General features: G+C 44.0%; 1 protein-coding gene across 1 annotated transcript; it reads right to left on the bottom strand.

The window, feature by feature from the left end:
* Positions 1-27,540, bottom strand: LOC139382784 (tudor domain containing 12). The gene is made up of 34 exons (XM_071126934.1): positions 27,517-27,540; positions 27,199-27,366; positions 26,798-26,934; positions 26,502-26,624; positions 26,307-26,362; positions 26,088-26,173; positions 25,768-25,990; positions 25,539-25,612; positions 25,316-25,428; positions 25,124-25,195; positions 24,975-25,029; positions 24,622-24,746; positions 23,361-23,505; positions 23,079-23,186; positions 22,491-22,676; positions 21,962-22,115; positions 21,738-21,865; positions 21,057-21,248; positions 20,269-20,397; positions 19,898-20,015; positions 19,559-19,698; positions 19,083-19,303; positions 18,743-18,824; positions 18,376-18,557; positions 17,930-18,137; positions 13,267-13,359; positions 12,874-13,049; positions 12,024-12,545; positions 11,735-11,802; positions 8,839-8,932; positions 8,537-8,650; positions 7,603-7,756; positions 7,285-7,345; positions 1-68 (listed from the first exon to the last, which is right to left on the bottom strand). The coding sequence occupies exons 1-34, from the start codon at positions 27,538-27,540 to the stop codon at positions 1-3; spliced, it is 4,599 nt and encodes a 1,532-aa protein (XP_070983035.1).

Raw genomic sequence — 27,540 nt, 5'->3', positions numbered from 1 at the left:
TCAGTCACTGCTACTGTCTGAGCTCACGTAGCAGCCTTCCTCCCCAGTGTGCCCCACAAAGCAGAGACCTGGGGAACACCAGCAACAGAACAAGGTGGTCATTCAGAACTACACTGTATATGCAAAAGTATGTGGACACCCCTTCAAATGAGTGAATTTGGCTATTTCAGCCACACCGTTGCTGACAGATGTATACAGTTGAGCACATAGCCATGCAATCACTATAGTCAAACATTGGCAGTAGAATGGCCTTACTGAAGAGCTAAGTGACTTTCACCGTGGCACCGTCATAGGATGCCACCTTTCCAACAAGTCAGTTCATCAAATTTCTACCTTGCTAGAGCTTCCCCAGTCAACTGTAACTGCAGTTATTGTGAAGTGGAAACATCTAGGAGCAACAACGGCTCAGCCGCGAATTGGTAGGCTACACAAGCCCACAGAACAGGACCACTGAGTGCTGAAGTGCGTCAAAATTGTCTGTCCTCAGTTGCAACACTTACTGAGTTCCAAACTGCCACTGGAAGCAACGTCAGCACAAGCCCTGTTCATCGGGAGTTTCCTGAAATGGGTTTCCATGGCCGAGCAGCCGCACACACAAGCCTAAGATCCCCATGTGCAATGCCAAGCATCGGCAGGAGTGGTGTAAACCTGGCCGTTTTTTCATGGTCCAGACTAGGCACCTTACATCCAGTGAAGGGAAGTCAACGCTACAGCATATGCCAGGAGAACGCTACCTGCCCAAATGGCGTCTTTCTTTTACCCCAACACAGTTAATCCTAAACCACACCCCGTTAATCAGAGAGGCGTTCTACTACGCTTCCATTGGCTAGCTAGAGTTCTCTCACTCACAGGCGATCAGAGCAGAGACAGTGACCTTCCAAGGTAAGGATGGAAAGTGTAATTTAACAAATTAGCTGCCTACCATAATGCAGGCCTATTATCATCATGTTTGGTAACATTTGCCCATGTATTTATTTTCAGAGTTTGAATGAGTTGTAAAAATGTCAGAGAACTCTTGTGAATTCCCTCTATTGAAGGTCAGCTAAGTTAACGTAGGCTACTTAACGTTACTAGCTCTGTATTTGAAGTTATAATATCATTAGTAGACTATTATCAGGTAAAAACATTCTAATTATTCATAATTTCTCAAATATTTATTCGCTAATCATTCAGTCGAACACTATGCTACAGCCATTGAATCTGTCTTTGAGCGTTAAGTGACGTTAATGGTTAGCTCGGTCCACGACATTATGTTATTACATTTTTCAATCTTGAAATACAAGGGAAAATGTTATTAATCAGTGATAAATTTCGTGCCGCGATATTCACTTCCAAACTTGGAGACCTCTCAAAGAATTGTAGGATGTCCCTCTGAATAACTGGGAGTGGTTTTGGCTTAACTGCGTTACGAAAAAGACGCACCCAAACGCACCCAAATGCCAACTGTAGTTTGGTGGAGGAGGAATAATGGTCTGGGGATGTTTTTCATGGATCGAGCAAAGTCCCTTAGTTCCAGTGAAGGGAAATCTTAATGCTACAGCATACAATGACATTCTAGACAATTATTTGGCAACAGTTTGGGGAAGGCTCTTTCCTGTTTAAGCATTACAATGCCCCAATGCACTGACCTCACCTATGCTCTTGTGGCTGAATGGAAGCAAGTCACTGGAGCAATGTTCCAACATCTAGTGGAAAGCCTTCCCAGAAGAGTAGAGGCTGTTATAGCAGCAAAGGGGGGGGGACCAACCAATTAATGCCCATGAGTTCGGAATGCGATGTTTGATGTGTCCACATACTTTGAAAATGTAGAGTATTTTGTTCTCTCTATGGCAAATTTTTATTTCACCTTTATTTAACCAGGTAGGCCAGTTGAGAACAAGTTCTCATTTAAAACTGCGACCTGGCCAAGATAAAGCAAAGCGACAAAAACAACACAGAGCAACACAAACAAATGTATAGTTAATAACACAATAGAAAAATCTATGTACAGTGTGTGCAAATGTAGAAGAGTAGGGAGGTAAGGCAATTACAATTTAGCTTTAACACTTAAGTGATAGATGTGCGGATGATGATGTCAAAGTAGAGATTTTGGGTTGCAAAATAGCAAGAGGGTAAGTAATAATATGGGGATGAGGAAGTTGGGTGTGCTATTTACAGATTGGTTGTGTACAGGTAAACTGCTCTGACAGCTGTTGCTTAAAGTTAGAGAGGGAGATATAAGACTCCAGCATCAGTGATTGTTGCAATTCGTTCCAGTCATTGGCAGCAGAGAACTGGAAGGAAAGGCGGTTGAAGTCGGAAGATAACCTTCAGCCAAATACATTTAAACTCAGTTTCACAATTCCTGACATTTAATCCTAGTAAAAATTCCTTGTCTTAGGACCACCACTTTATTTTAAGAATGTGAAATGTCTGAATAATAGCAGAGAGAAGGATTTATTTCAACTTTTATTTCTTACATCACATTCCCAGTGGGTCAGAAGTTTACACACACTCAATTAGTATTTGGTAGCAATGCCTTTAAAATGGCTTAACATGGGTCAAACGTTTCGGGTAGCCTTCCACAAGCTTCCCACATTAAGTTGGGTGAATTTTGGCCCATTCCTCCTGACAGAGCTGGTGTAACTAAGTCAGGTTTGTAGGCCTCCTTGCTCGCACACACTTTTTCAGTTCTGCCCACCAATTTTCTACATGATTGAGGTCAGGGCTTTGTGATGGCCACTCCAATACCTTGACTTTGTTGTCCTTAAGCCATTTTGCCACAACTTTGGAAGGATGCTTTGGGTCATTGTCCATTTGGAAGACCCATTTGCGACCAAGCTTCAACTTCCTGACTCATGTCTTGAGATGTTGCTTCAATATATCCACATAATTTTCCATCCTCATGAAGCCATCTTTTTTGTGAAGTGCACCAGTCCCTCCTGCAGCAAAGCACACCCACAACAAGATGCTGCCACCTCCGTGCTTCACGGTTGGGATGGTGTACTTCAGCTTGCAAGCCTCCCCTTTTTCCTCCTAACATAACAATGGTCATTATGACCAAACAGTTCTATTTTTTGTTTCATTAGACCAGAGGACATTTCTCCAAAAAGTACGATCTTTGTACCCATGTGGAGTTGCAAACCGTAGTCTGGCACATTTTATGGCGGTTTTGGAGCAGGGGCTTCTTCCGTGCTGAGTGGCCTTTCAGGTTATGTCGATATAGGACTGTGGATACAGATATTGTTGTACCGGTTTCCTCCAGCATCTTCACAAGGTAATTTTGTTGTTCTGGGATTGATTTGCACTTTTCGCACCAGAGGAACATTCATCTCTAGGAGACAGAACAAGTCTCATTCCTGAGCAGTATGACGGCTGCGTGGTCTCATGGTGTTTATACTTCCGTGCTATTGTTTGTACAGATGAACATGGTACGTTCAGGTGTTTGGAAATTGCTCCCAAGGATGAACAAGACTTGTGGAGGTCTACAATTTATTTTCTGAGGTCAAAGAGGAGTAAAAAGGCAAGCAAAGAGGCACTGAGTTTGAAGGTAGGCCTTTAAATACATCCACAGGTACACCTCCAATTGACTCAAATTATGTCAATTAGCCTATCAGAAGCTTCTAATGCCATGACATTATTTTCTGGAATTTTCCAAGCTCTTTAAAAGGCACAGTCAACTTAGCGTATGTAAACTTTTGACCCATTGGAATTATGATACAGTGAATTATAAGTGAAATAATCTGTCTGTAAATAATTGTTGAAAAAATTACTTGTGTCATGCACAAAGTAGATGTCCTAACCGACTTGCCGAAACTATGTTTTGTTAACAAGAAATTTGTGCAGTGGTTGAAAAAAAAAGTTAATGACTGCCACCTAAGTGTATGTAACCTTCAACTGCACCTGCTGGAGCGCGTGCTACGGGTGGGTGTTGCTATGACCAGTGAGCTGAGATAAGGTAAGGCTTTACCCTAGCAAAGACTTATAGTTGACCTGGAGCAAGTGGGTTTGGTGACGAATATGTAGTGAGGGCCAGCCAACGAGAGCATAAAGGTCACAGTGGTGGGTAGTATATGGGGCTTTGGTGACAAAACGGATGGCACTGTGATAGCAAACTGGACGTAGTCTGAGAAGAGTGTTGGAGGCTATTTTGTAAATGATGTCGCCGAAATCAAGGATCGGTAGGATAGTCAGTTTTACGAGGGTATGTTTTGGCAGCATGAGTGAAGAAGGCTTTGTTGCAAAATAGGAAGCCGATTCTAGATTTAATTTTGGATTGGAGATGCTTAATGTGAGTCTGGAACGAGAGTTTACAGTCTAACCAGACACCTAGTTATTTGAAGCTGTCCACATATTCTAAGTCAGAACCGTCCAGTAGTGATGCTAGTTGGGCAGCAATCGGTTGAAGAGCACGCACTTAGTTTTATTTATGCATTTAAAAGCAGTTGGAGGCCACGGAAGGAGTGTTGTATGGCATCGAAGCTCATCTGGAGGTTTGTTAACAATGTCCAAAGAAGGGCCAGATGTAAACAGAATGGTGTCGTCTGCGTAGAGGTGGATCAGAGAATCACCAGTAGCAAGAGCGACATCATTTATATACACAGAGAAAAGAGTCGGCCCGAAAATTGAACCTTGTGGCATCCCCATAGAGACAGCCAGAGGTCCGGGCAACAGGCCCTCCGATTTGACACACTGAATTCTATCTGAGAAGTACTTGCTGAGCCAGGCGTGGCAGTCATTTGAGAAACAAAGGCTATGGAGTCTGCTGATAAGAATATGGTGATTGACAGGGTCGAAAGCCTTGGCCAGGTCGATGAAGACAGCTGCACAGTACTGTCTTTTATCGATGGCGGTTGTGATATCGTTTAGGACCTTGAGCTTGGCTGAGGTGAACCCATGAAGGTACGGTGGGATTCTAAATGGTCGGTGATCTGTTTGTTAACTTGGCTTCTGAAGATTTTAGAAAGGCTGGGCTGGATGGATATAGGTCTATAACAGTTTGGGTCTATTTGAAGAAGGGGATGACCGAGGCAGCTTTCCAATCTTTGGGGATCTCAGACGATACGAAAGAGAGGTTGAACAGGCTAGTAATAGGGGTTGCAACAATTTTGGCATATCATTTTAGAAAGAGAGTCCAGATTGTGTAGGCCAGCTGATTTGTAGGGATCCAGATTTTTCAGCTCTTTCAGAACATCAGCTGTCTGGATTTGTGTGAAGGAGAAGCTGCTGCAGGGGGTGCAGAGCTGTTGGCCGGGGTAGGGGTAGCCAGGTGGAAAGCATGGCCAGCCATAGAAAAATGCTTATTGAAACGATTGATTATCGTAGATTTATCGGTGGTGACATTGTTTCCTATCCTCAGTGCAGTGGGCAGCTGGGAGGAGGTGCTCTTATTCTCCATGAACTTTACAGTGTTTCGGAATTAGTGCAACAGGATGCAAATTTCTGTTTGAAAAAGCTAGTCTTTGCTTTCCTAATTGACTGAGTATATTTGTTCCTGTCTTCCCTGAGACGTTGCATATCGTGGGGGCGTGAAAGCATTACTGGAGCCTCCTTGTCATTTTAAGTAGCTTGATACAATGATAGAAAGCGAGTGAAGCTAGTTAAAGGTTAAATAAATACATTTTAAAAAGTGAAAGAGTTTTGCGGCGGTAGCTACAGCGGGGAGAACAAGTATTTGATACATTGCCGATTTTGCAGGTTTTCCTACTTACAAAGCATGTAGAGGTCTGTAATTCTTATCATAGGTACACTTCAACTGTGAGACGGAATCTAAAACAAAAATCCAGAAAATCACATTGTATGATTTTTAAGTAATTCATTTGCATTTTATTGCATGACATAAGTATTTGATACATCAGAAAAGCAGAACTTAATATTTGGAACAGAAACCTTTGTTTGCAATTACAGAGATCATACGTTTCTTGACCAGGTTTGTACACACTGCAGCAGGGATTTTGACCCACTCCTCCATACAGACGTTCTCCAGATCCTTCAGGTTTCGGGGCTGTCGCTGGGCAATACGGACTTTCAGCTCCCTCCAAAGATTTTCTATTAGGTTCAGGCCTGGAGACTGGCTAGGCCACTCCAGGACCTTGAGATGCTTCTTACGGAGCCACTCAGTTGCCCTGGCTGTGTGTTACGGGTCGTTGTCCTGCTGGAAGACCCAGCCACGACCCATCTTCAATGCTCTTACTGAGGGAAGGAGGTTGTTGGCCAAGATCTCACGACACATGACCCCATCCATCCTCCCCTCATTACGGTGCAGTCATCCTGTCCCCTTTGCATAAAAGCATCCCCAAAGAATGATGTTTCCACCTCCATGCTTCACGGTTGGGATGGTGTTCTTGGGGTTGTATTCATCCTTCTTCCTCCAAACACGGCGAGTGTAGTTTAGACCAAAAAGCTCTATTTTTTTCTCAGCAGACCACATGACCTTCTCCCATTCCTCCTCTGGATCATCCAGATGGTCATTGGCAAACTTCAGACGGGCCTGGACATGCACTGGCTTGAGCAGGGGGACCTAGTGTGCGCTGCAGGATTTTAATCCATGACGGCGTAGTGTGTTTCTAATGATTTTCTTTGAGACTGTGGTCCCAGCTCTCTTCAGGTCATTGACCAGGTCCTGCCGTGTAGTTCTGGCCTGATCCCTCATGTTCCTCATGATCATTGATGCCCCAGGAGGTGAGATCTTGCATGGAGCCCCAGACCGAGGGTGATTGACCGTCATCTTGAACTTCTTCCATTTTCTAATAATTGCACCAACAGTTGTTGCCTTCTCACCAAGCTGCTTGCCTATTGTCCTGTAGCCCATCCCAGCCTTGTGCAGGTCTACAATTTTATCCCTGATGTCCTTACACAACTCTCTGGTCTTGGCCATTGTGGAGAGGTTGGAGACTGTTTGATTGAGTGTGTGGACAGGTGTATTTTATACAGGTAACGAGTTCAAACAGGTGCAGTTAATACAGGTAATGAATGGAGAACAGAAGGGATTCTTAAAGAAAAACTAACAGATCTGTGAGAGCCGGAATTCTTACTGGTTGGTAGGTAATCAAATACTTATGTCATGCAATAAAATGCAAATTAATTACTTAAAAATCATACAATGTGATTTTCTGTATTTTTGTTTTAGATTCCGTCTCTCACAGTTGAAGTGTACCTATGATAAAAATGACAGACCTCTACATGCTTTGTAAGTAGGAAAACCTGCAAAATCGGCAGTGTATCAAATACTTGTTCTCCCCACTGTAACTGACTGCAAATAACTCTAGCTTCTGGAATTTAGTGCAAATGGTTCTAAAATCTTACCATTTGAAGTCTTCTTTTCATCTTCCTCAAATCGGTCGAAATCCAAACTAACAAAAGCACTCTGAGGACATCACAATTCACCTTAATCAATATTCATTATGAATAAACAACGAGGCATGACATCTACTAGAACATTCTGTTACTGTAAGCAAAACTCTCACAACTCCTCATCTGAAAGGCCATGTCTTTTATTTTTTAGTTCTCAAATGCCAAAAGGACAAAATATCCAAAGTATTTTTACCTACAGGTATTGCTAGCTGTACAAAGGAGGTTAGGAGATAAACATACTATATTTTTCCCTCTAATGAAAAGCACTACCTTTTGCTTGAGGAGCATCTTCCAGTCTCCCCTCTCCTGTTTGACGAGCCTGATGACTGGCTCATTGCACTTCATCTCCCAGGAGCACCTCTCTGCAGTGATGTTACTGTGGAGCTCCAGGTCAGCACGATAAGGCCTGTCATTCACACACGCACTATAGGCAATAGTTAGAGATGTAATATCAAATTAAATGCTTCTCTCATTTGTGATGCAGGGAATTTACAGCCCCAATGTTGACTTCATCCTGCACACAAAATGTTACCTTGCACGGGGAGTTATTTAAAAAAAAAATATATATATATATATATATATTTTTTTTTTTTTACCCCTTTTTCTCCCCAATTTCGTGGTATCCAATTGTTGTAGTAGCTACTATCTTGTCTCATCGCTACAACTCCCGTACGGGCTCGGGAGAGACGAAGGTTGAAAGTCATGCGTCCTCCGATACACAAGCCGCACTGCTTCTTAACACAGCGTGCATCCAACCCGGAAGCCAGCCGCACCAATGCGCCGGAGGAAACACCGTGCACCTGGCCACCTTGGTTAGCGCACACCGCGCCCAGCCCGCCACAGGAGTCGCTGGTGCGCGATGAGACAAGGACACCCCTACCGACCAAGCCCTCCCTAACCCAGGCGACGCTAGGCCAATTGTGCGTCGCCCCACGGACCTCCCGGTCGCGGCCGGTTACGACAGAGCCTGGGCGCGAACCCAGGGACTCTGATGGCACAGCTAGCGCTGCAGTACAGCGCCCTTAACCACTGTGCCATAGAATAGAAACATTAACAGCTCAGCACTTGCCTCAAGCTACTTAAGATTTGTTTAAACTAAAAAACATGACGAGAAAAATAACCTCAATCTAATGGTGACACCTCATTGCTCATTTACAAAAGGCACAAAGAAAAACAAGAAACTGAATAAGAACACATGACAGACCTGTACACCACTCTGTCAGGGAAGAATTCACATCTCTGATCCACTGGTTCTCTGAGCTTTATGTTCAGTGTGACTGTGTCATCTCTCTGGAACCACTTGATCTGTGGATGGAAACTGAAAAATACTAACTAAATGTAAATCTGCGATGGATTAGAGTCAGTTCAGTCAATTCATATATTTATTAAGTAAACTGCTTTTAAAAATGGAATTGACCCCATGCAACACTGATGCGCAATACGTAAATAGAAAATCAGCTTAATTTGACTATTCAGAAATATAAGGGATACGTGTATCTCAAATACCTTTTTGGTGCATCCACATCAACCTTGACAACACTGATGACTTTCTCACTGTTGACTTGCTGGCCGTTGACTTGCTTCTCATCGATCAAATGACCTGAATAAGACAAATCAAACTTTGTCACATGCGCCGAATACAACAAGTGTAGACCTTCCCGTGAAATGCTAAATTACAAGCCCTTAACCAACAGTGCAGTTCAAGAAGAGTTAAGAAAATATTTACCAAATTAAAAAAAATTATAAAAACACAATAACGAGGCTATATACAGAGGGTACCTGTACCGAGTCAGTGTGCGGGGGTACAGCTTAGAGGTAATTTGTACATGTAGGTAGGGGTGAAGTGACAATGCATAGATAATAAACAGCGGGTTGCAACAAAAGGAGGGGGGGGGTCAATGTAATAGTCTGGTGGCCAATTGATTAATTGTTCAGCAGTCTTATGGCTTGAGGGTAGAAGCTGTTAAGGAGCTTTTTGGTCCTAGACTTAGCGCTCTGGTACTGCTTGCCGTGCAGTAGCAGAGAAAACAGTCTATGACTTGGGTAACCGGAGTCTCTGAAAATGTTATGGGCTTTCCTCTAACACGCCTATTATATAGGTCCTGGACTGCAGGAAGCTTGGCCCCAGTGATGTACTGGGCCATACACACACCCTCTGTAGCGCCTTACGGTCAGATGCTGAGCAGTTGCCATACCAGGTAGTGTTGCTACCGGTCAGGATGCTCTCGATGGTGCAGCTGTAAAACTATGAAGATGTGGGGACCCTTGACATATTTTTCAGTCTCCTGATGGGGAAAAGGTTTTGTTGTGCCCTCTTCACGACTGCATTGGTGTGTTTGGACCATGATAGATTGTTGGTGATGTGGACACCAAGGATTTTGAAACTCCCGACCTGCTCCACTACAGCCTCGTTGATGTTAATAGGGGCCTGTTCAGCCCGCCTTTTCCTGTAGTCCACGATCAGTTCCTTTGTCTTGCTCACATTGAGGGAGAGGTTGTTATGCTGAGGGAGAGGTGGTTGTCTGACCTCCCTATAGGCTGCCTCATCGTTGTCGGTGATCAGGCCTACCACTTGAGTCATCAGCAAACTTGATGGTGTTGGAGTCGTGTTTGGCCACCCAGTTGTGGGTGAACAGGGAGTACAGGAGGGGACTAAGTACACACCCCTGAGGGCCCCCAGTGTTGAGGATCAGCATGGCAGACGTGTCGTTGCCTACCCTTACCACCTGGGGGCTGCCTGTCAGGAAGTCCAAGATCCAGTTGCAGAGGGAGGTGTGTAGCTCTAGGGTCCTTCGTTTAGTGATGAGCTTTGTGGGTGTAACCGGAGTGAAATGGCTAGCTAGTTAGCAGGGTGCGCGCTAATAGTGTTTCCGTGACGTCACTCGCTCTGAGACCTTGAAGTAGTTGTTCCCCTTGCTCTGCAAGGACCCCGGCTTTTGTGGAGCGATGGGTAACGATGCTTCGAGGGTGGCTGTTGTCAATGTGTGCAGAGGGTCCCTGGTTCAAGTCCAGGTAGGGGCGAGGAGAGGGACAGAAGCTATACTGTTACATGGGCACTGTGGTGTTGAACACTGAGCTGTAGTCAATGAACAGCATTCTCACATAGGTGTTCCTTTGGTCCTGGTGGGAAAGGTCAGTGTGGAGTGCGATTGAGATTGCCTCATCTGTGGATCTGTTGGGGTGGTATGCAAATTGGAGTGGGTCTAGGGTATCCGGGAGGATGCTGTTGATGTAAGCCAGGACCAGACTTTAAAAGTACTTCATGGCTACCGACGTGAGTGCTACGGGGTGGTAATAATTTTGGCAGGTTAACTTCGCTTCCTTGGGCACAGGGACTATGGTGGTCTGCTTGAAACATGTAGGTATTACAGAGTCAGTCAGGAAGAGGTTGACAATGTCAGTGAAGACACTTGCCAGTTGGTCTGTTCATGATTTGAGTACACGTCCTGGTAATCCATCTGGTTCCGTGGCTGACCTGTCTAAGTCTTGCTCACAGGCTACCGAGAGCGTTATTACCCAGAACAGCTGGTGCTCTCGTGCATGCTTCAGTGATGCTTTCCTCGAATCGAGCATAAAAGGCATTTAGCTCGTTTGGTTGGCTCGCGTTATTGGGCAGCTCGCGTCTGGGTTTCCCTTTATAGTCCGCAATAGTTTTCGAGCCCTGCCACATCCGACGAGCGTCAGAGCCGGTGTAGTAGGATTCAATCTTAATCCTGTAGTGACGCTTTACTTGTTTGATGGGTAGTCTGAGGGCATAGCGGGATTTCTTACAGGCGTCCGGATTAATGTCCCACTCCTCGAAAGCAGCAGCTCTAGCCTTTAGCTCGATACGGATGTTGCCTGTAATTCATGGCTTCTGGTTGGGATATGTACGTACGGTCACTGTGAGGACGACATCGTAAATGCACTTATTGATGAAGCCGACAACTGAGGTGGAAAATTCCTCAATGCCATTGGATGAATCCCAGTACATATTCCATTCTGTGCAATCAAAACAGTCCTGTAGCGTAGCATCCGCGTCATCTGACCACTTCCGTATTGAGCGAGTCACTGGTACTTCCAGCTTTAGTTTTTGCTTGTAAGCAGGAGGATACAATTATAGTCAGATTTGCCAAATGGAAGGTGGGGGAGAGCTTTGTATGCATCTCTGTGTGTGGAGTAAAGGTGGTCTAGAGTTTTTTTCCTCTGGTTGCACATGTGACATGCTTGGAGTAGTATGAAGAGCCAGCCTTATGAGGTACAACAATGGTGAATGGCATATTAGACTACTCAAAATATTTGAGTCTTTATACATCTTTGTTGATCATTATCAACTTCTGTTTTCAACAATAGTGAACGTCATGGTTCAGACCATACTTTTTGTACATTGTTGATCACTATCAAACTAAAATAGTTTTCATACCATTTTCAATGGGGCGGGGAACTGCAGAAATCCAGTCTTTGGGGGTGAATCCTTGTAGAGCTGTATGCCTGCATGACAACACAAGTCTTGTGAACATCACATGTTGAAGTGAGATCAATGCAACACTAGCCATTGATCCCATTTAGAGCACTCATAGTGAAAGAATCAAACATCAGAAAATGTATTTTTATTGACCGACTGCATCAAAGAAAAAAAAACTATACTAAGAACAGTAAGCGAGCAGCAAGGAAGAAGCCCCTGTTTCCCAGTGAAAATGAAGAACACCAACCTCCATGTTTGTGTGGCGCCTTGGAGGTTAGCTATGAGGCTCCTCCACTGCTCCATTTTGGGGTCGTTGTGCTCAGTTGTTGGGGCAGGTAACTGTGGCTCGCTAGTTGATGGGAGTGGGGCAGATATCTGGGCTTCGCTAGGTGTTGGGAGAGCGGAAGGTATCTGGGTCCTGTCCATGAGTGTTGGTAGTTGAGCCTCGCTCGGATCAGGAACTGCTGCTAATGGGGCCTCCTGTGGCTTGGGCGAGAGCTGGGACGGGTATATAAAGACATTGTTCATCCGAGGCTGGGGTGCATGAGCAAAGACTTTCTGGTCCATCTGGTGCAGATCTGCTGAGGCCTTCATATGGCACTGGGACAAGTCTGTCTGGGCATGAAGCACAGACGTTTGGGTCTGGGGCTGGTCTACAGAAACCTCCTGGCCACAGTGTAAGCGCTCGACAGCTGCCCTCATCCTGTGGACCAGGGCCTCCTCTGCAGCCTGCACCTTGTCCTCCAAGGTCACCCCAGAGCCATCCGGCCTAACAAACAAACAAACAAACAAACAAACCAACCAAGCAGACGAGTCACGACACACAATCGTAATAGGTTGGTAATGCAGTGCTCTCATTAAGTACTGAGGATTTTTTTTTTTAAATGTATGATTGACCTCCATGTCCTATCTGACGTGACTCCCATATCTGCACACAGCCCCTGGTGTAGCAGCATCCATTTTAACATGTTGTATTACATTGTGCCGTATTATAAGTGGAGAATGCTGTTGGATGTCAGTGTACAGTGTCTTGTGTTATGGAGGTCCCATGGTGCACGAAAGCCTGGTTACCCATGGGCATAGAGGACTGAACTCACACTGTGGTGAGCGGGGCATCCACAGCACTGGCTCCAGGCCCAGCCCACTGACAGAGCTCATTCAGCAGGTCCAGGTGCTGAGGGTTGCTGGTGCCCATCCCCGTGCTCAGGATCTCAGCGTGGACGTTGTATTCATTTATGAAGGTCTTCAGGCCTGGTAGTCGTGTCATCCGCACCTGAGAACAAAGCACATTTTTACATTTTAGAAATTTTGCAGACACTCTTATCCAGAGCCATTTACTGGAGCAATTAGGGTTAAATGCCTTGCACAGACAGATTTTACACCTAGCCTAACGCTCTTAACCGCTAGGCTACCTGCCGCACAAGGATTAAGTGTTTGTGTTGAAGATTTGTTGAAATTCAGCTGTCTGTAGTTGTAGTAGAAAAACCTACCATGGGATCTACGAAGACAGTGTTTCCCAAACACAGAACAACCTTGGCTTGGTGCTGCAGGCCTTTGATCTTCTGACTGATGGCCCTGGTGACCTGAAACCACACCATTATAATAATGTCATTGTAACTTGTTGTTCTAGAGTCATTCGTTATACACTTTGAAAAGGTAAAGGTCCAACAATAGCAATTGGCATTCACAATATGAGTCTCAGCAATCACATTCCACCACGCCAGGAAATCTGTTCCTTTTATTCTCTGTTCCCAACGCACTAGACGGCCAGTTCTTATAGCCTTCAGCCATAAACTTTTCCTACTTCTCCTCTGGTGATGTAGAGGTTAACCCAGGCCCTGTAGCCCCCAGTTCCACTCCTATTCCCCAGGCGCCATCATTTTTTGACTTCTGTAACTGTAAAAGCCTTGGTTTCACGCATGTTAACATTAGGAGCCTCCTCTCTAAGTTTGTTTTATTCACTGCTTTAGCACACTCCACCAACCCGGATGTCCTAGCAGTGTCTGAATCCTGGCTTAGGAAGGCCACCAAAAATTCAGAAATTTCCATCCAACTACAACATTTTCAACAAGATAGAACTGCCAAAAGGGGTGGAGTTGCAATCTACTACAGAGATAGCATGACAGAACTCTGCAGACTATCCAGATCTGTGCCCAAAAAGTTTGAGCTTCTACTTTAAAAAATCCACCTTTCCAGAAATAAGTCTCTCACTGTTGCCGCTTGTTATAGGCCCCCCTCAGCCCCCAGCTGTGCCCTGAACACAATATGTGAAATAATTACCCCCCATTTATCTTCGGAGTTCGTACTGTTAGGTGACCTAAACTGGGATATGCTTAACACCCCGGCCATCCTACAATCAAATCATCAAGAAACCTACCAGGTACAACCCTAAATCCGTAAACACGGGCACGTTCATAGATATTATCCTGACCAACTTGCCCTCTAAATACATCTCTGCTGTCTTCAACCAGGATCTCAGTGATCACTGCTTCTTTGCTTGCGTCCGTAATGGGTCCGCGGGCAACCACACCTCATCACTGTCAAACGCTCCCTAAAACACCTTTCTGATCTAAGTGGCCCAGGTATCCTGGAAGGATATTGACCTCATCCCATCAGTAGAGGATGCCTGGTTATTCTTTAAAATTGCTTTCCTCACCACTTTAAAAAAGCATACCCCGTTCAAAAAAATGTTTGAACTAAGAACAGTTAAAGCCCTTGGTTCACTCCAGACTTGACCAGAACAAAAACATCCTGTGGCGTACTGCATTAGCATCGAATAGCCCCCGCGATATGCAACTTTTAAGGGAAGACAGGAACCAATATACACAGGCAGTTAGGAAAGCAAAGGCTAGCTTTTTCAAACAAAAATGTGCATCCTGTAACACAAACTCCAAAACGTTCTGGGACACTGTAAAGTCCATGGAGAATAAGAGCACCTCCTCACAGCTGCCCACTGCACTGAGGATAGGAAACACTGTCATCACCGACAAATCCACTATAATTGAGAATTTCAATAAGCATTTTTCTACGGCTGGCCATGCTTTCCACCTGGCTACCCCTACCCCAGACAACAGCTCTGCACCCCCCACAGCACAAGCCTCCCACACTTCTCCTTCACCCAAATCCAGATAGCTGATGTTCTGAAAGAGCTGCAAAATCTGGACCCCTACAAATCAGCTGGGCTAGACAATCTGGACCCTCTCTAAATTGTTGCAACCCCTATTACTAGCCTGTTCAACCTCTCATTCGTATTGTCACAGATCCCTAAAGATTGGAAAGATGCACGGTCATCCCCCTCTTCAAAGGGGAAGACACTCTAGACTAGAGGTCGACTGATTATGATTTTTCAACGCAGATACAGATTATTGGAGGACCAAAAAAGCCGATACCGATTAAATCGGACGATTTCTTTTTAAATTTATTTGTAATAATGACAATTACAACAATACTGAATGAACACTTATTTTAACTTAATATAATCCATCAATAAAATCAATTTAGCCTCAAGTAAATAATGGAACATGTTCAATTTGGTTTAAATAATGCAAAAACAAAGTGTTGGAGAAGAAAATAAAAGTGCAATATGTGCCATGTAAAAAGCTAACGTTTAAGTTCCTTGCTCAGAACATGAGAACATATGAAAGCTGGTGGTTCCTTTTAACATGAGTCTTCAATATTCCCAGGTAAGAAGTTTTATGTTGTAGTTATTATAGGAATTATAGGACTCTCTCTCTATACCATTTGTATTTCATTAACCTTTGACTATTGGATGTTCTTATAGGCACTTTAGTATTGCCAGTGTAACAGTATGAGCTTCCGTCCTTCTCCTCGCTCCTCCAAACAGTCACCATCAAAGCAGCGTTGCAGAGCAAGGGGAACAACTACTAGAAGGCTCAGAGCGAGTGACGTTTGAAACTCTATTAGCGTGCGCTAACTAGCTAGCCATTTCACTTCGGTTACACCAGCCTCATCTCGGGAGTTGATAGGCTTGAAGTCAAACAGCGCAATGCTTGACGCACAACGAAGAGCTGCTGGGAAAACGCACTAAAGTGCTGTTTGAATGAATGTTTACGCGCCTGATACTTGTATGCTCAGTCAGATTATATGCAACGCAGGACACGCTAGATAATATCTAGTAATATCAACCATGTGTAGTTAATTAGTGATTATGATTGATTGTTTTTTATATGATAAGTTTAATGCTAGCTAGCAACTTACCTTGGCTTACTGCATTCGCGTAACAGGCAGTCTCCTTGTGGAGTGCAACAAGAGAGAGGCAGGTCGTTATTGCATTGGACTAGTTAACTGTAAGGTTGCAAGATTGGATCCCCCGAGCTGACAAGGTGAAAATCTGTCGTTCTGCCCCTGAACAAGGCAGTTAACCCACCGTTCCTAGGCCGTCACTGAAAAATAAGAATGTGTTCTTAACTGACTTGCCTAGTTAAATAAAGGTATATATAAAATATATATATACATTTTTTTTTCTTCTTTTAAACGATTTCCGATTGTTATGAAAACTTGAAATCGGCCCTAATTAAGCGGCCATTCCGATTAATCGGTCGACCTCTACTCTAGACCCAAACTGTTACAGACCTATATCTATCTTACCCTGCCTTTCTAAAGTCTTTGAAAGCCAAGTTAACAAACAGATGACCTACCATTTAGAATCCCACCGTACCTTCACTGCTATGCTATCTGGTTTCCGAGCTGGTCATGGGTGCACCTCAGCCATGCTCAAGGTCCTAAACGATATCATAACTGCCATCAATAAAAGACAGTGCTGTGCAGCCATCTTCGTCAACCTGGTCAAGGCTTTCGACTGTCAATCACCGCATTCCTATCGGCAGACTCAACAGCCTTGGTTTCTCAAATGACTTCCTCGCCTGGTTCACCAACTACTTCTCAGATAGAATTCAGTGTGTCAAATCGGAGGGCCTGTTGTCCGAACCTCTGGCAGTCTCTGGGGGTTCCACAGGGTTCAATTCTCGGGCCGACTCTCTTCTCTGTATATATCTATGATGTCGCTCTTGCTGCTGGTGATTCTTTGATCCACCTCTGTATACACCTGGCCCTTTGGACATTGTGTTAACAAACCTCCAGACAAGCTTTGATGCCATACAACACTCCTTCCGTGGCCTCTAACTACTCTTAAAATGCAAGTAAAACTAAATGCATGCTCTTCAACCGATCGCTGCTCGCACCCGCCCGCCTGTCTAGCATCACTACTCTGGACTGTTCGGACTTGAGGAACACTAGAAATACCTAGGTGTCTGGCTAGACTGTAAACTCTCCTTCCAGACTCACATTAAGCATCTCCAATCCAAAATCAAATCTATAAATCGGCTTCCTATTTCTCAACAAAGCCTGCTTCACTTATGCTGCTAAACATACCCTCGTAAAACTGATCCTTGACTTCGGCGATGTCATATGCAAAATAGCCTCCAACACACTGTCTTTGCTAGGTAAAGCCCCGCCTTATCTCAACTCACTGGTCACAATAGCAACACCCACTCATAGCACGCGCTCCAGGCGGTATATTTCACTGGTCATCCCCAAAGCCAACTCCTCCTTTGGCCGCCTTTCCTTCCAGTTCTCTGCTGCCAATGATTGGAACAAATTGCAAAAATCACCGAAGCTGGAGACATATCTCCCTCACTTACTTTAAGCATCAGCTGTCAGAGCAGGTTGCCAATCAATGCACCTGTACACAGCCCACCCACCTCATCCCCATATTGCTATTTACTTTTTTGCTCCTTTGCACACTAGTATCTCTACTTTCACATATTCTGCCACTATCGCCTATTTTTTGCCTTACCTCCGTAATCTTACTACATATAGGTTTATCTATTGTGTTATTTGACTGTACATTTGTTCATCCCATGTGTAACTGTGTTGTTTGTGTCGCAAGGGCTTTGCATTATCTTGGCCAGGTCGCAGTTGTAAATGAGAACTTGTTCTCAACTGGCCTACCTGGTTAAATAATAGTGAAACATATATATTTTTTTTATTTTAAAAATCTCAACACATAATTTTAGCTTCTGTAACATAGTCCATGGTCATTGGTTCTAATAATTTAAATGTTCTACCGCTAAAGATGAGCTGCCAAAAAGTGAGTGAGAAAGAGCCCAGTGAGTGTAGCCTGGTGTAAGAGACCTTGGGGTTCCATTTGACCTCAGCGTCGATGGGCATGGCCCTGCAGACAATGATTTCCAAAGCCTGGGGCGGCAGTGTGTGGAACTGGGCCGGCAGCTGCAGCAGCTGGTGGGATTTCACCTCCTGCTCACGCCCCTCATCCAGGAAAAGAGCCCTCACGCTGCAGAACATCCACTCACCCTTGTCCGGCACCAAAGTCACCCGCACCCTGCAAGACAGGTAGGAGAGGAGCAGTGGGAGGAGTTGTTAAGGAACGTGAGGTAGAGTGTGCATTGGGTTGATATGTGACAAAAGCATTTGACCCACCCAGAGGATTTGGACTACACTTCACTGCATGTAACTGCATGTAACCATTACTTGGTATGTTGTTTAAACCTGCTTCATGGCCATATAACATACATCATCAGTTATGAAAGTGACTGAATTAATGTTGTTTGTTTTCTGACCTGTGGTAGACCTCATCCTCTTGTACTCCGTACAGCCCTCCCTCCAGAACCTCCTTAGCACCCAGCTTCTCAGCGGCGTAGTATGTAGTCATTGCTGCTGCCAGGCTCTCATAACGGTCCTCCTTCTTACTCACAATGCGTCCGTAGTAGACGGAAGCAGTCTTGATGAACAAGGGCAGAACCTTTAAAACGTAAGAGTGAAAAAAATATAGATATTCATTTGAATACATTCGGATAGTATATTAAGCTATATTACACCTGTGATCTCATTGGAAAAGCTTGAGAGGATATGTCCAACTTTGGCATCTGTTCTTGCCTGATTTCTACACCCCCGAAACAAGTGTTATCATATAATATGCTGACTCACCACAATAGTTCCAGAGTCTGGTTGCAGTGGCTGGTCTGTTATGGGGCTGATGCTGTGTCGATAAGAACAAACACTGCTGTCCCTGCAATAGAGCAAGAGTCACATTAAGCACTACATAAAGAATATCAGGTGCCACCTATTGCTGCTGTGCCCTTGAGCAAAGCAATGAATTACAAAACTATAAAGTTCTATTCTTAAGTGCATAGAACAAGTACCCAAATGCAAGGTTCAGCTCATGTCTGAGTATTGTAACATGCATAACAGCAAATCAAATCTAGCTTTAATGTCCCATGGAGAAATGCTCTTGACAGGGTATTGTCTGCATCTCAGCTGCACTGACCTGCAGAAGCCAAAGCTCTTGAGGTATCTGCACAGAGGCTTGTCTGACTTCTGTTCCTCCTTGGCCCGCAGGACTCCCTGGGCGAAGTGCAGCAGCTCTGGAGGCAGCGAGGCCTCAGTACGCTTTAGGTAGCGCAGGACCCCGGTTACGTGACGGGCATTCCTCTCAGATAGAAGTAGCACTGACTTGGCAGGGTGAGACGTGCTCTCTGCAGCACGCTCCTGTCAATCACAGAATCCAATATGAAAAGGAATTCACAAAGTAGACTATCCTCATACAGTCAAAGAAGATACACTTACACAGGTGCCATCTGAATAAATTATGTAAAAGGAGACCACTCAGGGCCATCTTCTGACTTGAGATCTGCCCGCTAAACTAGACGTCTCCCAGAAAAAGTCAGAGCTGTGCACGCTTATCTCAGCTCTGAATCCAGGACTGAGCAAGAGAAAGAACATATTAGTTTGTCCTAACGTTACCTTGTCTGAAAGGTTCTGGAAGTTCTGGGACATGCAAAACAGACGGCTGCCAAACAGCTTAGGTGAGCTTGGGAAGCCGTAGTGCACAACACACGTTGCATCACAGATACCCAAAGACTTCATACACTCATTGGTGGTGACTGGTAGACAGAAAGACAAGGAAAGAAAAACAGGTCAGATTGGACAAAGGGCAAATTGGAGAAAAAAAATAGAGACAAGCTTACTTTCAATCAAGCAAACTGAGCTGACAGACTATGCCATAAAATGGAAAGATGTATGATATTTTTTAATCATTGCAACTGTCAACTCCTAAGAAAATGCAATTGTGCATCAGTTCACCCAGAATGACATGAGTGCCAGGTCCAATGGGCTTCTTCCACTGCTCAGTCACAAAGTCAAACTGGTAGGTTAACTCCTCGTGGACCTTCAGGGAGAAGGCTGATGTGTTTGAAACAGCCTGAATGACAGATACAAGAAACAAACATTTAGTTGACTAAATATACATGAACAATGTATTTTTTGTTTTTCTAGTGCTGTACACTTGTGGTAAGATGTCCAAAAATAAGGTTGCAAAATGCAAATCGTACAACTTTTGAAATGTAGCAATGTCTTTTTCTTTCTATAGTACCCCGTACCAGCAGGGGACAGGACGTCCAAAAATAAGGTTGCCAAAAGAAGAGATATAGAGAGATATAGATTGCTGTAGTTACCTTGAAGACATTTTCAGCCTCCTCAGCAGAGTTGGTGATGACGAGGGTCTTCTGGGCCACGTCGGGGGTGAAGTCCAGCGCCCCGAGCAGGACAGAGATCTTAGTGCAGTCCAGACACAACAGGATAATCTTGGGGAGGCAGAAGAGAGATGAGAGAAGGCTTTCTATTTTTTTTTTACTTTTTATTGAAGAATATATACATGAGTGAAACTTTGCTTTGAGAGACTTTTAGACCTTGTTTGACTCTTGGACCCTTCTTCCCTTACTAAAAGTAATGACTAGTCTAAATGAGATACGATGAAAGCAATTTTACTGCCCCATTACATAGTTTTAATCAATCACAAATCCAACCAACAGGCCCTTCAAATCAGAGACAGCTACACACTTAAAGGGATAGTTCAGACAAAATCTATATTTGAGTGGAATCACCCTTAACTTGTGTCTGAAGGCACAAAGTGGCATAATCCACAATAATCCATTACTTTAGTTTAAAGTGTTTTTGAGGAAGTTTCTGCTTGCGATGCAGCTTTGCTAACATCGGTCCGGCTGTTTACATTCATGAATTTGGACGAGGCTAATTATGCTTGATCCTGGCTGCGGCAGAAGTAAACAATGGATTATTGCGGATTCTGTCACTATGGGCCTTCAGACAACTCAAAGTAAGGGTAATTCCACTTAAATATAGATTTTGCCTGAACTATCCCTTTAACCAGCTCTCTGATGGTGGAGACCCTCCAACCTTTGTAGGTTTTCAGATTTATTTTGTTGTCAGTCCTCTCAAAACTGACCTGGTGCACATTGCCGTAGAGTGCGGCCTCCTCCATCACCGTGACGACAACGGTGGGGTTGCTCATGTGGTTGAGGAGCAGGCCCTCCAGGGGGCGGCTCCAGCGCTTTCCCACTGCGATGATCTGTCTGGGGCACGACACACGCTCCTCGCTGGCTGTCACCCTCTGGAAGTGCTGCAGGATGATGGTCATCTGAGGAAAGCGGGAGAACAGTCAGACAAACTGCTGAGGAGACAGTGGCGAGGGAGGAAAACAGACGAGACAGGGGTATTTTATTAGGACCCCCATTAGCTATTGCGAAAGCCACAACTACTCTTCCTGGGGTCCACAGAACATGAAACATGACATAATACAGAACATTAATAGACAAGAACAGCTCAAGGACAGAACAACATATATTTAAAAAACGGCACACACAACCTACATATCAGTACATACACACAAAATATCAAGGTCAAATAGGGGAGAGGCGGTGTGCCGTGAGGTGTTGCCTTTGAAGCGCAGATGACCGGGATTACTGCTTTAAGCAGTTGAAAGCACTGGAGTCTGGTCTTTGAGCACTGGAGTCTGGTTTGAGTCCCATCTTGGCTATTTTCCGGTCTGTGCCCCTTTACCATGTGTATCTCCTGTTCTCTCCTTTTGTCTTATCACTACAGTTGAAGAACAGTCAGTGTCTCTCACCTCGTCCGGGGCTCTAGAAAATAGCAGGTCCACTTCGTCCAGCGCCAGGTGACACAGCCGCAGGAACAGGAAACAGTGCAAACGGAGCAGACGCACAAGGCTGAACGGAGTGGTCACCACCACCTGGCCTGGAGAGACACACACAAAACACAGCAGGAGAGGAATGTAGTAATACTCCTGTCTGTCAAACCGAACTGTCCTGATCCTGTGAATAATGGTCTTACAGTTGTTCTGGATCTTAACAGTCTTTGCCTCGTCCTTTCCCAGTCCCAACAGTATGACCATGGGGTGGAGGACTTGGAAAGTCTGGCTCTCCTCCAGCAGGTCAATCACAGTCTGGGCTTTCTCCCACCCCGGGCACAGGATCACCGCTATGGGCTGAAGGAGACCGCACATAATGTGGTATTAGATAAAACGGAATAAACACAAATGGATCCTTTAAATGCAGATTTGTCAGCAGAAAACCATGCCTGACTTACTGGACATAGTTAGGTAGGTTACTGCTGTTTGTCATTGAACCCTAACAAACCAATTAAACACCCAGATTTCTACATACTACTTTGTCTACATAGAGTGGTATCACCATGAACGGAGCTGCAGAGGCCTGTACCAAAACTAAGATTTTCAACTGTCTAATTGAAGCTAGACAATTTTATTAGGGGGCAAACAGAGATAGTTATCCACCACAATAATAGCAGGGGAAACACTGGAAATCACACCATTCCTGTCTAGTGCTCTACTTGCTCAACTCACCCCGGTGCGAGCAGAGAGGGCGCTGAAGACGGAGGAGAGCTGCATGTGGGCCAGGAACGGGGGAATGTAGGTGAGGGGCTGGTCTCCGCTGTGGGAGATGAGGACCGTGTCACAGCCCCTGGCCACCGCCGGCCAGCAGTAACTCTCAGCCACAGACGGGCCGGCATACTTATTCCTCATCAAGATCTGAAAAGAAACACAATGCACATTACCAATCTTCATGACATACTAGTCTAGACATTTACAGATTTTTCACCTAGTCAGCTTGGGGATTAGAACCAGCGACCTTCAGTTATTGGCCCAATGCTCTTAACCTAGGCTACCTGCTGCCCATGCGACAGGACATTATTATTGCCTAAGATCTTCAGGGTAAAATGTTGAACAGTCATTTCAAATGTTCAACTAATTATATTTATACAGAACAATCTCAACTTCCATTATCATATTCCTAACATTACATTTTCACAGTTGTAAATACGTCGACTATAGTCATTTAGCAGGAGCTCTTATCCAGAGCAATGTACAGCGCTCAGTGCATTCAAAATACGTTCCATTTGAAAGTTAGAACATAGTTGAAAGCAAACCAACCCTCCGGAAGGTGTCAGTGATTGGAGCATTGGCCAGACTGGTGCAGGGGTCCAGAGTAAAGGCAGAATGCACCATTATCCCACTCCTGCTTGGATCAGTATGGACGATCTGACATGAGGAACACTTAAGTCAGTCATGGACAGTAGATATTATTGTATGTGCACAAAACATGTCAATATATTTGGTGACAGCTACCCAAGGAAGTGAAGAGTATATCTGCATCCAGTCCATTGATGATTATTTGAACTTTTTTTTATAAATTAAGGTTGATTCGATACTTACAGTGACTTCTGATGAGCCTACATCTGTGTTCAGAGGGTCAGGGTTTAGCAACTGCAACAACCGAGCGCAGACAAGCTCCTCCTCAATGGTTGGCTGCTCTGTGAAGACAAACTCTTGTGTCCGGTCTACTAGGTCACTAGGAGTACTGGAAACACAGATTACACTTTAGTACAGACATTCACATTAATAACAAAAATATAAACGAAACATGTAAAAGTGTTGGTTCCATGTTTCATGACCTGAAATAAAAAATCCCAGACACTTTCCATATGCTCAAAAAGCTTACTACTCTCAAATTTTGTGCACAAATGTGTTTACATCCCTGTTAGTGAGCATTTCTCCTTTGTCAAGATAATCCATCCACCTTACAGGTGTGGCATATCAAGAAGCTGATTAAACAGCACGATCATTACACAGGTGCACCTCGTGCTGGGGACAATAAAAGGCTTCTCTAAAATGTGCAGTTGTGTCAGACAATGCCACAGATGTCTCAAGTTGAGGGAGCATGCAGTGCATGGCGTCATGTGGCTGAGCGGTTTGCTGATGTCAACGGTGTGAACAGAGTGCCCCGTGGTGGTGGTGGGGTTATAGTATGGGCAGGCAAACTATGGACGGACAACGAGCACAATTGCATTTTATCAATGGCAATTTGAATGCACAGAATTACTGTGACAAGATCATGAGGCTCATTATTTAAAGTTCTGTGACTGACAGATACATATCTATATTCTGTAGTCATGTGAAACCCATAGATTAGGGCCTAATGAACTTCATTTCAAATTGACTGATTTCCTCATATGAACTGTAACTCAGAAAAATCTTTGAAAATTGTTGCATGTTCCGTTTATGTTCAGTATTTAAATCTAGAAAAACTTTCACCCAAGAAATTCAACAACGTTTAATTGTGAGAAAACACACATATCACTTGTCTTAGCTCTTAATGTGATATACTTTTGTTCACTGCATTTTGGATCCACAGGTTGACTTTCACCGTTACTATGAAAGCATTCAGCAGATGGCGCTTTAAAACAACTCTGACAAATTCACTAACTTACATATGGGCAAAGTCATGGTTGAAAGGGAGGTAGCATTAGAATGGTTGAAAGGATGGCAGCAGTTTATTTGACAATTTAAAATACACATTGCAAAGATACACATGCCAAAATTGTTGAGGATTAAAGTCACAATACTTTTTTTCCATTAGGTCCTCTAATTAGAACAGAGAAAGTGAGTGGTAGTGGCAGGAGGGTTGTGTTCATACCATACAGCCGTTTCAGTCTGTTGTCCGATCTGTTGAGCTGCAGTGACCGTCTCTTCCTCTGCTTTCTCCGTGACCGCAGAGATCCTCTGAACACCACGTTCCTCCTTCTGTTCAATAAGCTCAGTCTGACAATTAAACAAAAGGTGCTTTACAGCATTAGTCCACGTCTCTTTTTGACCCAAGATTCACTACGGAGATTCCATTTTGGTTCACATAGTGCAAAAGTTTGGGAACTTTTGCACTATGTGAACCAAAATGGAATCTCCGACTTAGAAACATATAGAAGCCGAGTTCTTGTGCAAGTGAATTTTTACAAAAACAAGAACGGCTATTGAGATCATCCAGAAACTCACATTGGGAATAGCAGCCCTTTGAGTGCTCGAAGTAGGATTCAGAAACTTCTTGAATCTGTCGAGATCCAGAACAAGTAAGAATTTTATTAAATGTCATTCAAAGCAGATTAGAACCGTAGCATGAAAGTAGAAGACTAAAGCATTCTCACCTTAACAGATTCAGATTTCTGGACAGTTCTGACTCAAGAGACATGTCGGTTTCCTCTCCGGGCTCATCGTCCCTGAAAGAAGAACGCTATGATTAAAAACAACAATGTGACATAATCGTACTACAAAAGGCAGCCCCACTGCCAAATGACCTGTTGAGCAATAAAAACAATAACTAAAGCTATATAACAAACCTCTCGACTTCGTCGCCATCAATCTCTGAAAATGTCTTGAATTTCTTGTTCTGCGGCTGCGCTGCCTTCTTTTTTCCTCCCTCTAAGGGATTTCTTCCATTTTCTAGGCTTTTCTGTAAAACAACAAGTAAATAACGTAAGTGTTGATTTCACAGGATATAACTTTTTGTTTGTGCCATGATTCCAACTGCTGCACCTTATTGAGGGTAAAATAGTCAGTCACCTTTGGATTTGATATCTCATTGGAAGTCTTCGATGCCTCCTTCACAGATGCCGTTAGCTGGCACTGATCAGACACTAAAGAGATCAATAAAGAAGGTTAAATTAAGAAAATCTTACTAAGAGTTTCCCCCTCAAGTTCATGCAGTGATATTTTACAACGAAAACTTTTTGAAAGACATATAATAAACTGTTCTTAATGAAGACTTCACAATAACTGAAGGTGCATTCACCTTGATTATGAACGATTGGGTCCTGCTGCCGGAGCCGGAAATCAGAAAGTGATCGTACGGTACAGCCGTCAGTAGCCAGGAAGTTCTGAGTTTCAGAAAAGATGTCACAAGCCAAGACGGCTGGGGATCTATCAACAACACCATTTTTTCCACTGGTTTGATGGGCCTTCTGGCTTGTGAAGTACGCAAACTTCTTTGAGACCAGATCATCGTTCACACAGATCTAGAGAGATAACCATCTTTTAGCTTCAAAGTTGTATAGAAAAACTGTGATCGCTAGTTATGGGAGGCATCACCACTGATTGTATGTTGTACAATACCTTGACATTTTTGACAGTCAAGTAGAGCTCAATGGCAGTGCAATCTGCCTGTGTTTCACACAACACTGCCTCCATCTCAGTAGAAGCTTCAGATCAGAGAATCGAACAGAGAGCACAGTTAGGACTGATATAAAGCAATGAGACTCCAGCACTACGAACTGTGCTTTCTCAATTCAGTGATCTCTATTGAAACTGACCTTGCAGGAGAGGATTACGTACCTTGTAAGAGATTGTGCAAATAGCGTGTGGCAGAGCTGTCCCATTGCGTTGATGGTCTAGAATGAAAACAAGAGCTCTATAGGGTGAGTAGTAATAACTACTAACAAAGGTGATTTTAATTGTACAAAATAATTACAGTAATGTTGATGCATATTTTAGTACATCAATTTATTCGGCACTGCAGTCCACCCTTACATGAGCTCAGCTTTCTCCAGGCAGTCTCCAGACACGTGCAGCGTCATGGGATGAACACCAGCGAGCTGAAACTTCCTCACCCAGAAGGGCAGCTGCAAAAACGTATCTAACAGAGCCCGAATCCTGGGGAAGAATGGAAGGGCTCCGTGATCAGCCAATTACATTTCATGACATACATTAATCAAGTGCAAAACCAAGAAGATGGACAAAGACTGTCAGAAGTCGAGAGCCTTTTTGGTTGCCCTTTGCATCAGCTGGCACAATGGGGATGTGTGAGTAAGTGAATTAGGACATACTCATCTGAGCTGACGATGACGCGCTCTCCGTGGTCAACTAGGAAACACATGGCCTGGGTTCCAACGGTGCCCAGGAAAAGAGACTCAACGATGGCTCGGCACCAGCTCCTTAGGGCAGACCAGTACACCACACACACCTGGGGAACACTACAATTATGATGCTCAATTTTTTCATATAGCAGTGTAGTAACTAGTCAGTCAACTAATAGATGAATTTATCATTCATGACCTATGCCAGTCAAGCAGAGCTGTAAATGCACATTCACTTTCAAAAACAAGAAATGTCTTTAATCATGTGCCATATACTCAAGTTGATTACCCTAAACTCAAGATACTAAAACAAACATTCCACAGATTACATTGAGCTCTAATCACCCTTCACTCTCTCCACAGACTATTACCTGTCCCGACTCTATAGTTGAGAGTTTGATCTTCTGCACATGTAGGTTGACCTCATGATAGAAAAGGTTCATTTTCATTTGCAGATCATCATATTCTTTTTTATTCTCGACCGCTTCTATCCCTGGTCCCTTCACAAACCGACCCCACAGACAGGACGGGTTCTCCACCTGTCAAAAGAAAACATGGTGGTGAAACCGTTTTCAATTTGTAAAGCAACAACATACATTTGCAAGGTAACAAAGACAGCCCATTGGCAATCTAGATAGATATGTTAGTTGCAATGTTGTGTGGAATAGCACGCATAGATAGCTACTTACTTTCAACAAATTTATTTCAAGCAT

This window comes from Oncorhynchus clarkii, chromosome 2, assembly GCF_045791955.1.
Source record: "Oncorhynchus clarkii lewisi isolate Uvic-CL-2024 chromosome 2, UVic_Ocla_1.0, whole genome shotgun sequence".
In the NCBI taxonomy this organism is placed as follows: domain Eukaryota; kingdom Metazoa; phylum Chordata; class Actinopteri; order Salmoniformes; family Salmonidae; genus Oncorhynchus; species Oncorhynchus clarkii.
This window is presented reverse-complemented; position numbering and strand designations above follow the sequence as displayed.

Coding starts and splice junctions, on each gene's coding strand:
- LOC139382784 (XM_071126934.1), bottom strand. CDS start 27,540: ATGCTTGAAATAAATTTGTTGAAA. Junction 26,935..27,198: donor CAACTATAGAGTCGGGACAG/GTAATAGTCTGT, acceptor AGTGTTCCCCAG/GTGTGTGTGGTGTACTGGTC. Junction 11,803..12,023: donor GGCGCCACACAAACATGGAG/GTTGGTGTTCTT, acceptor GTTGTCATGCAG/GCATACAGCTCTACAAGGAT.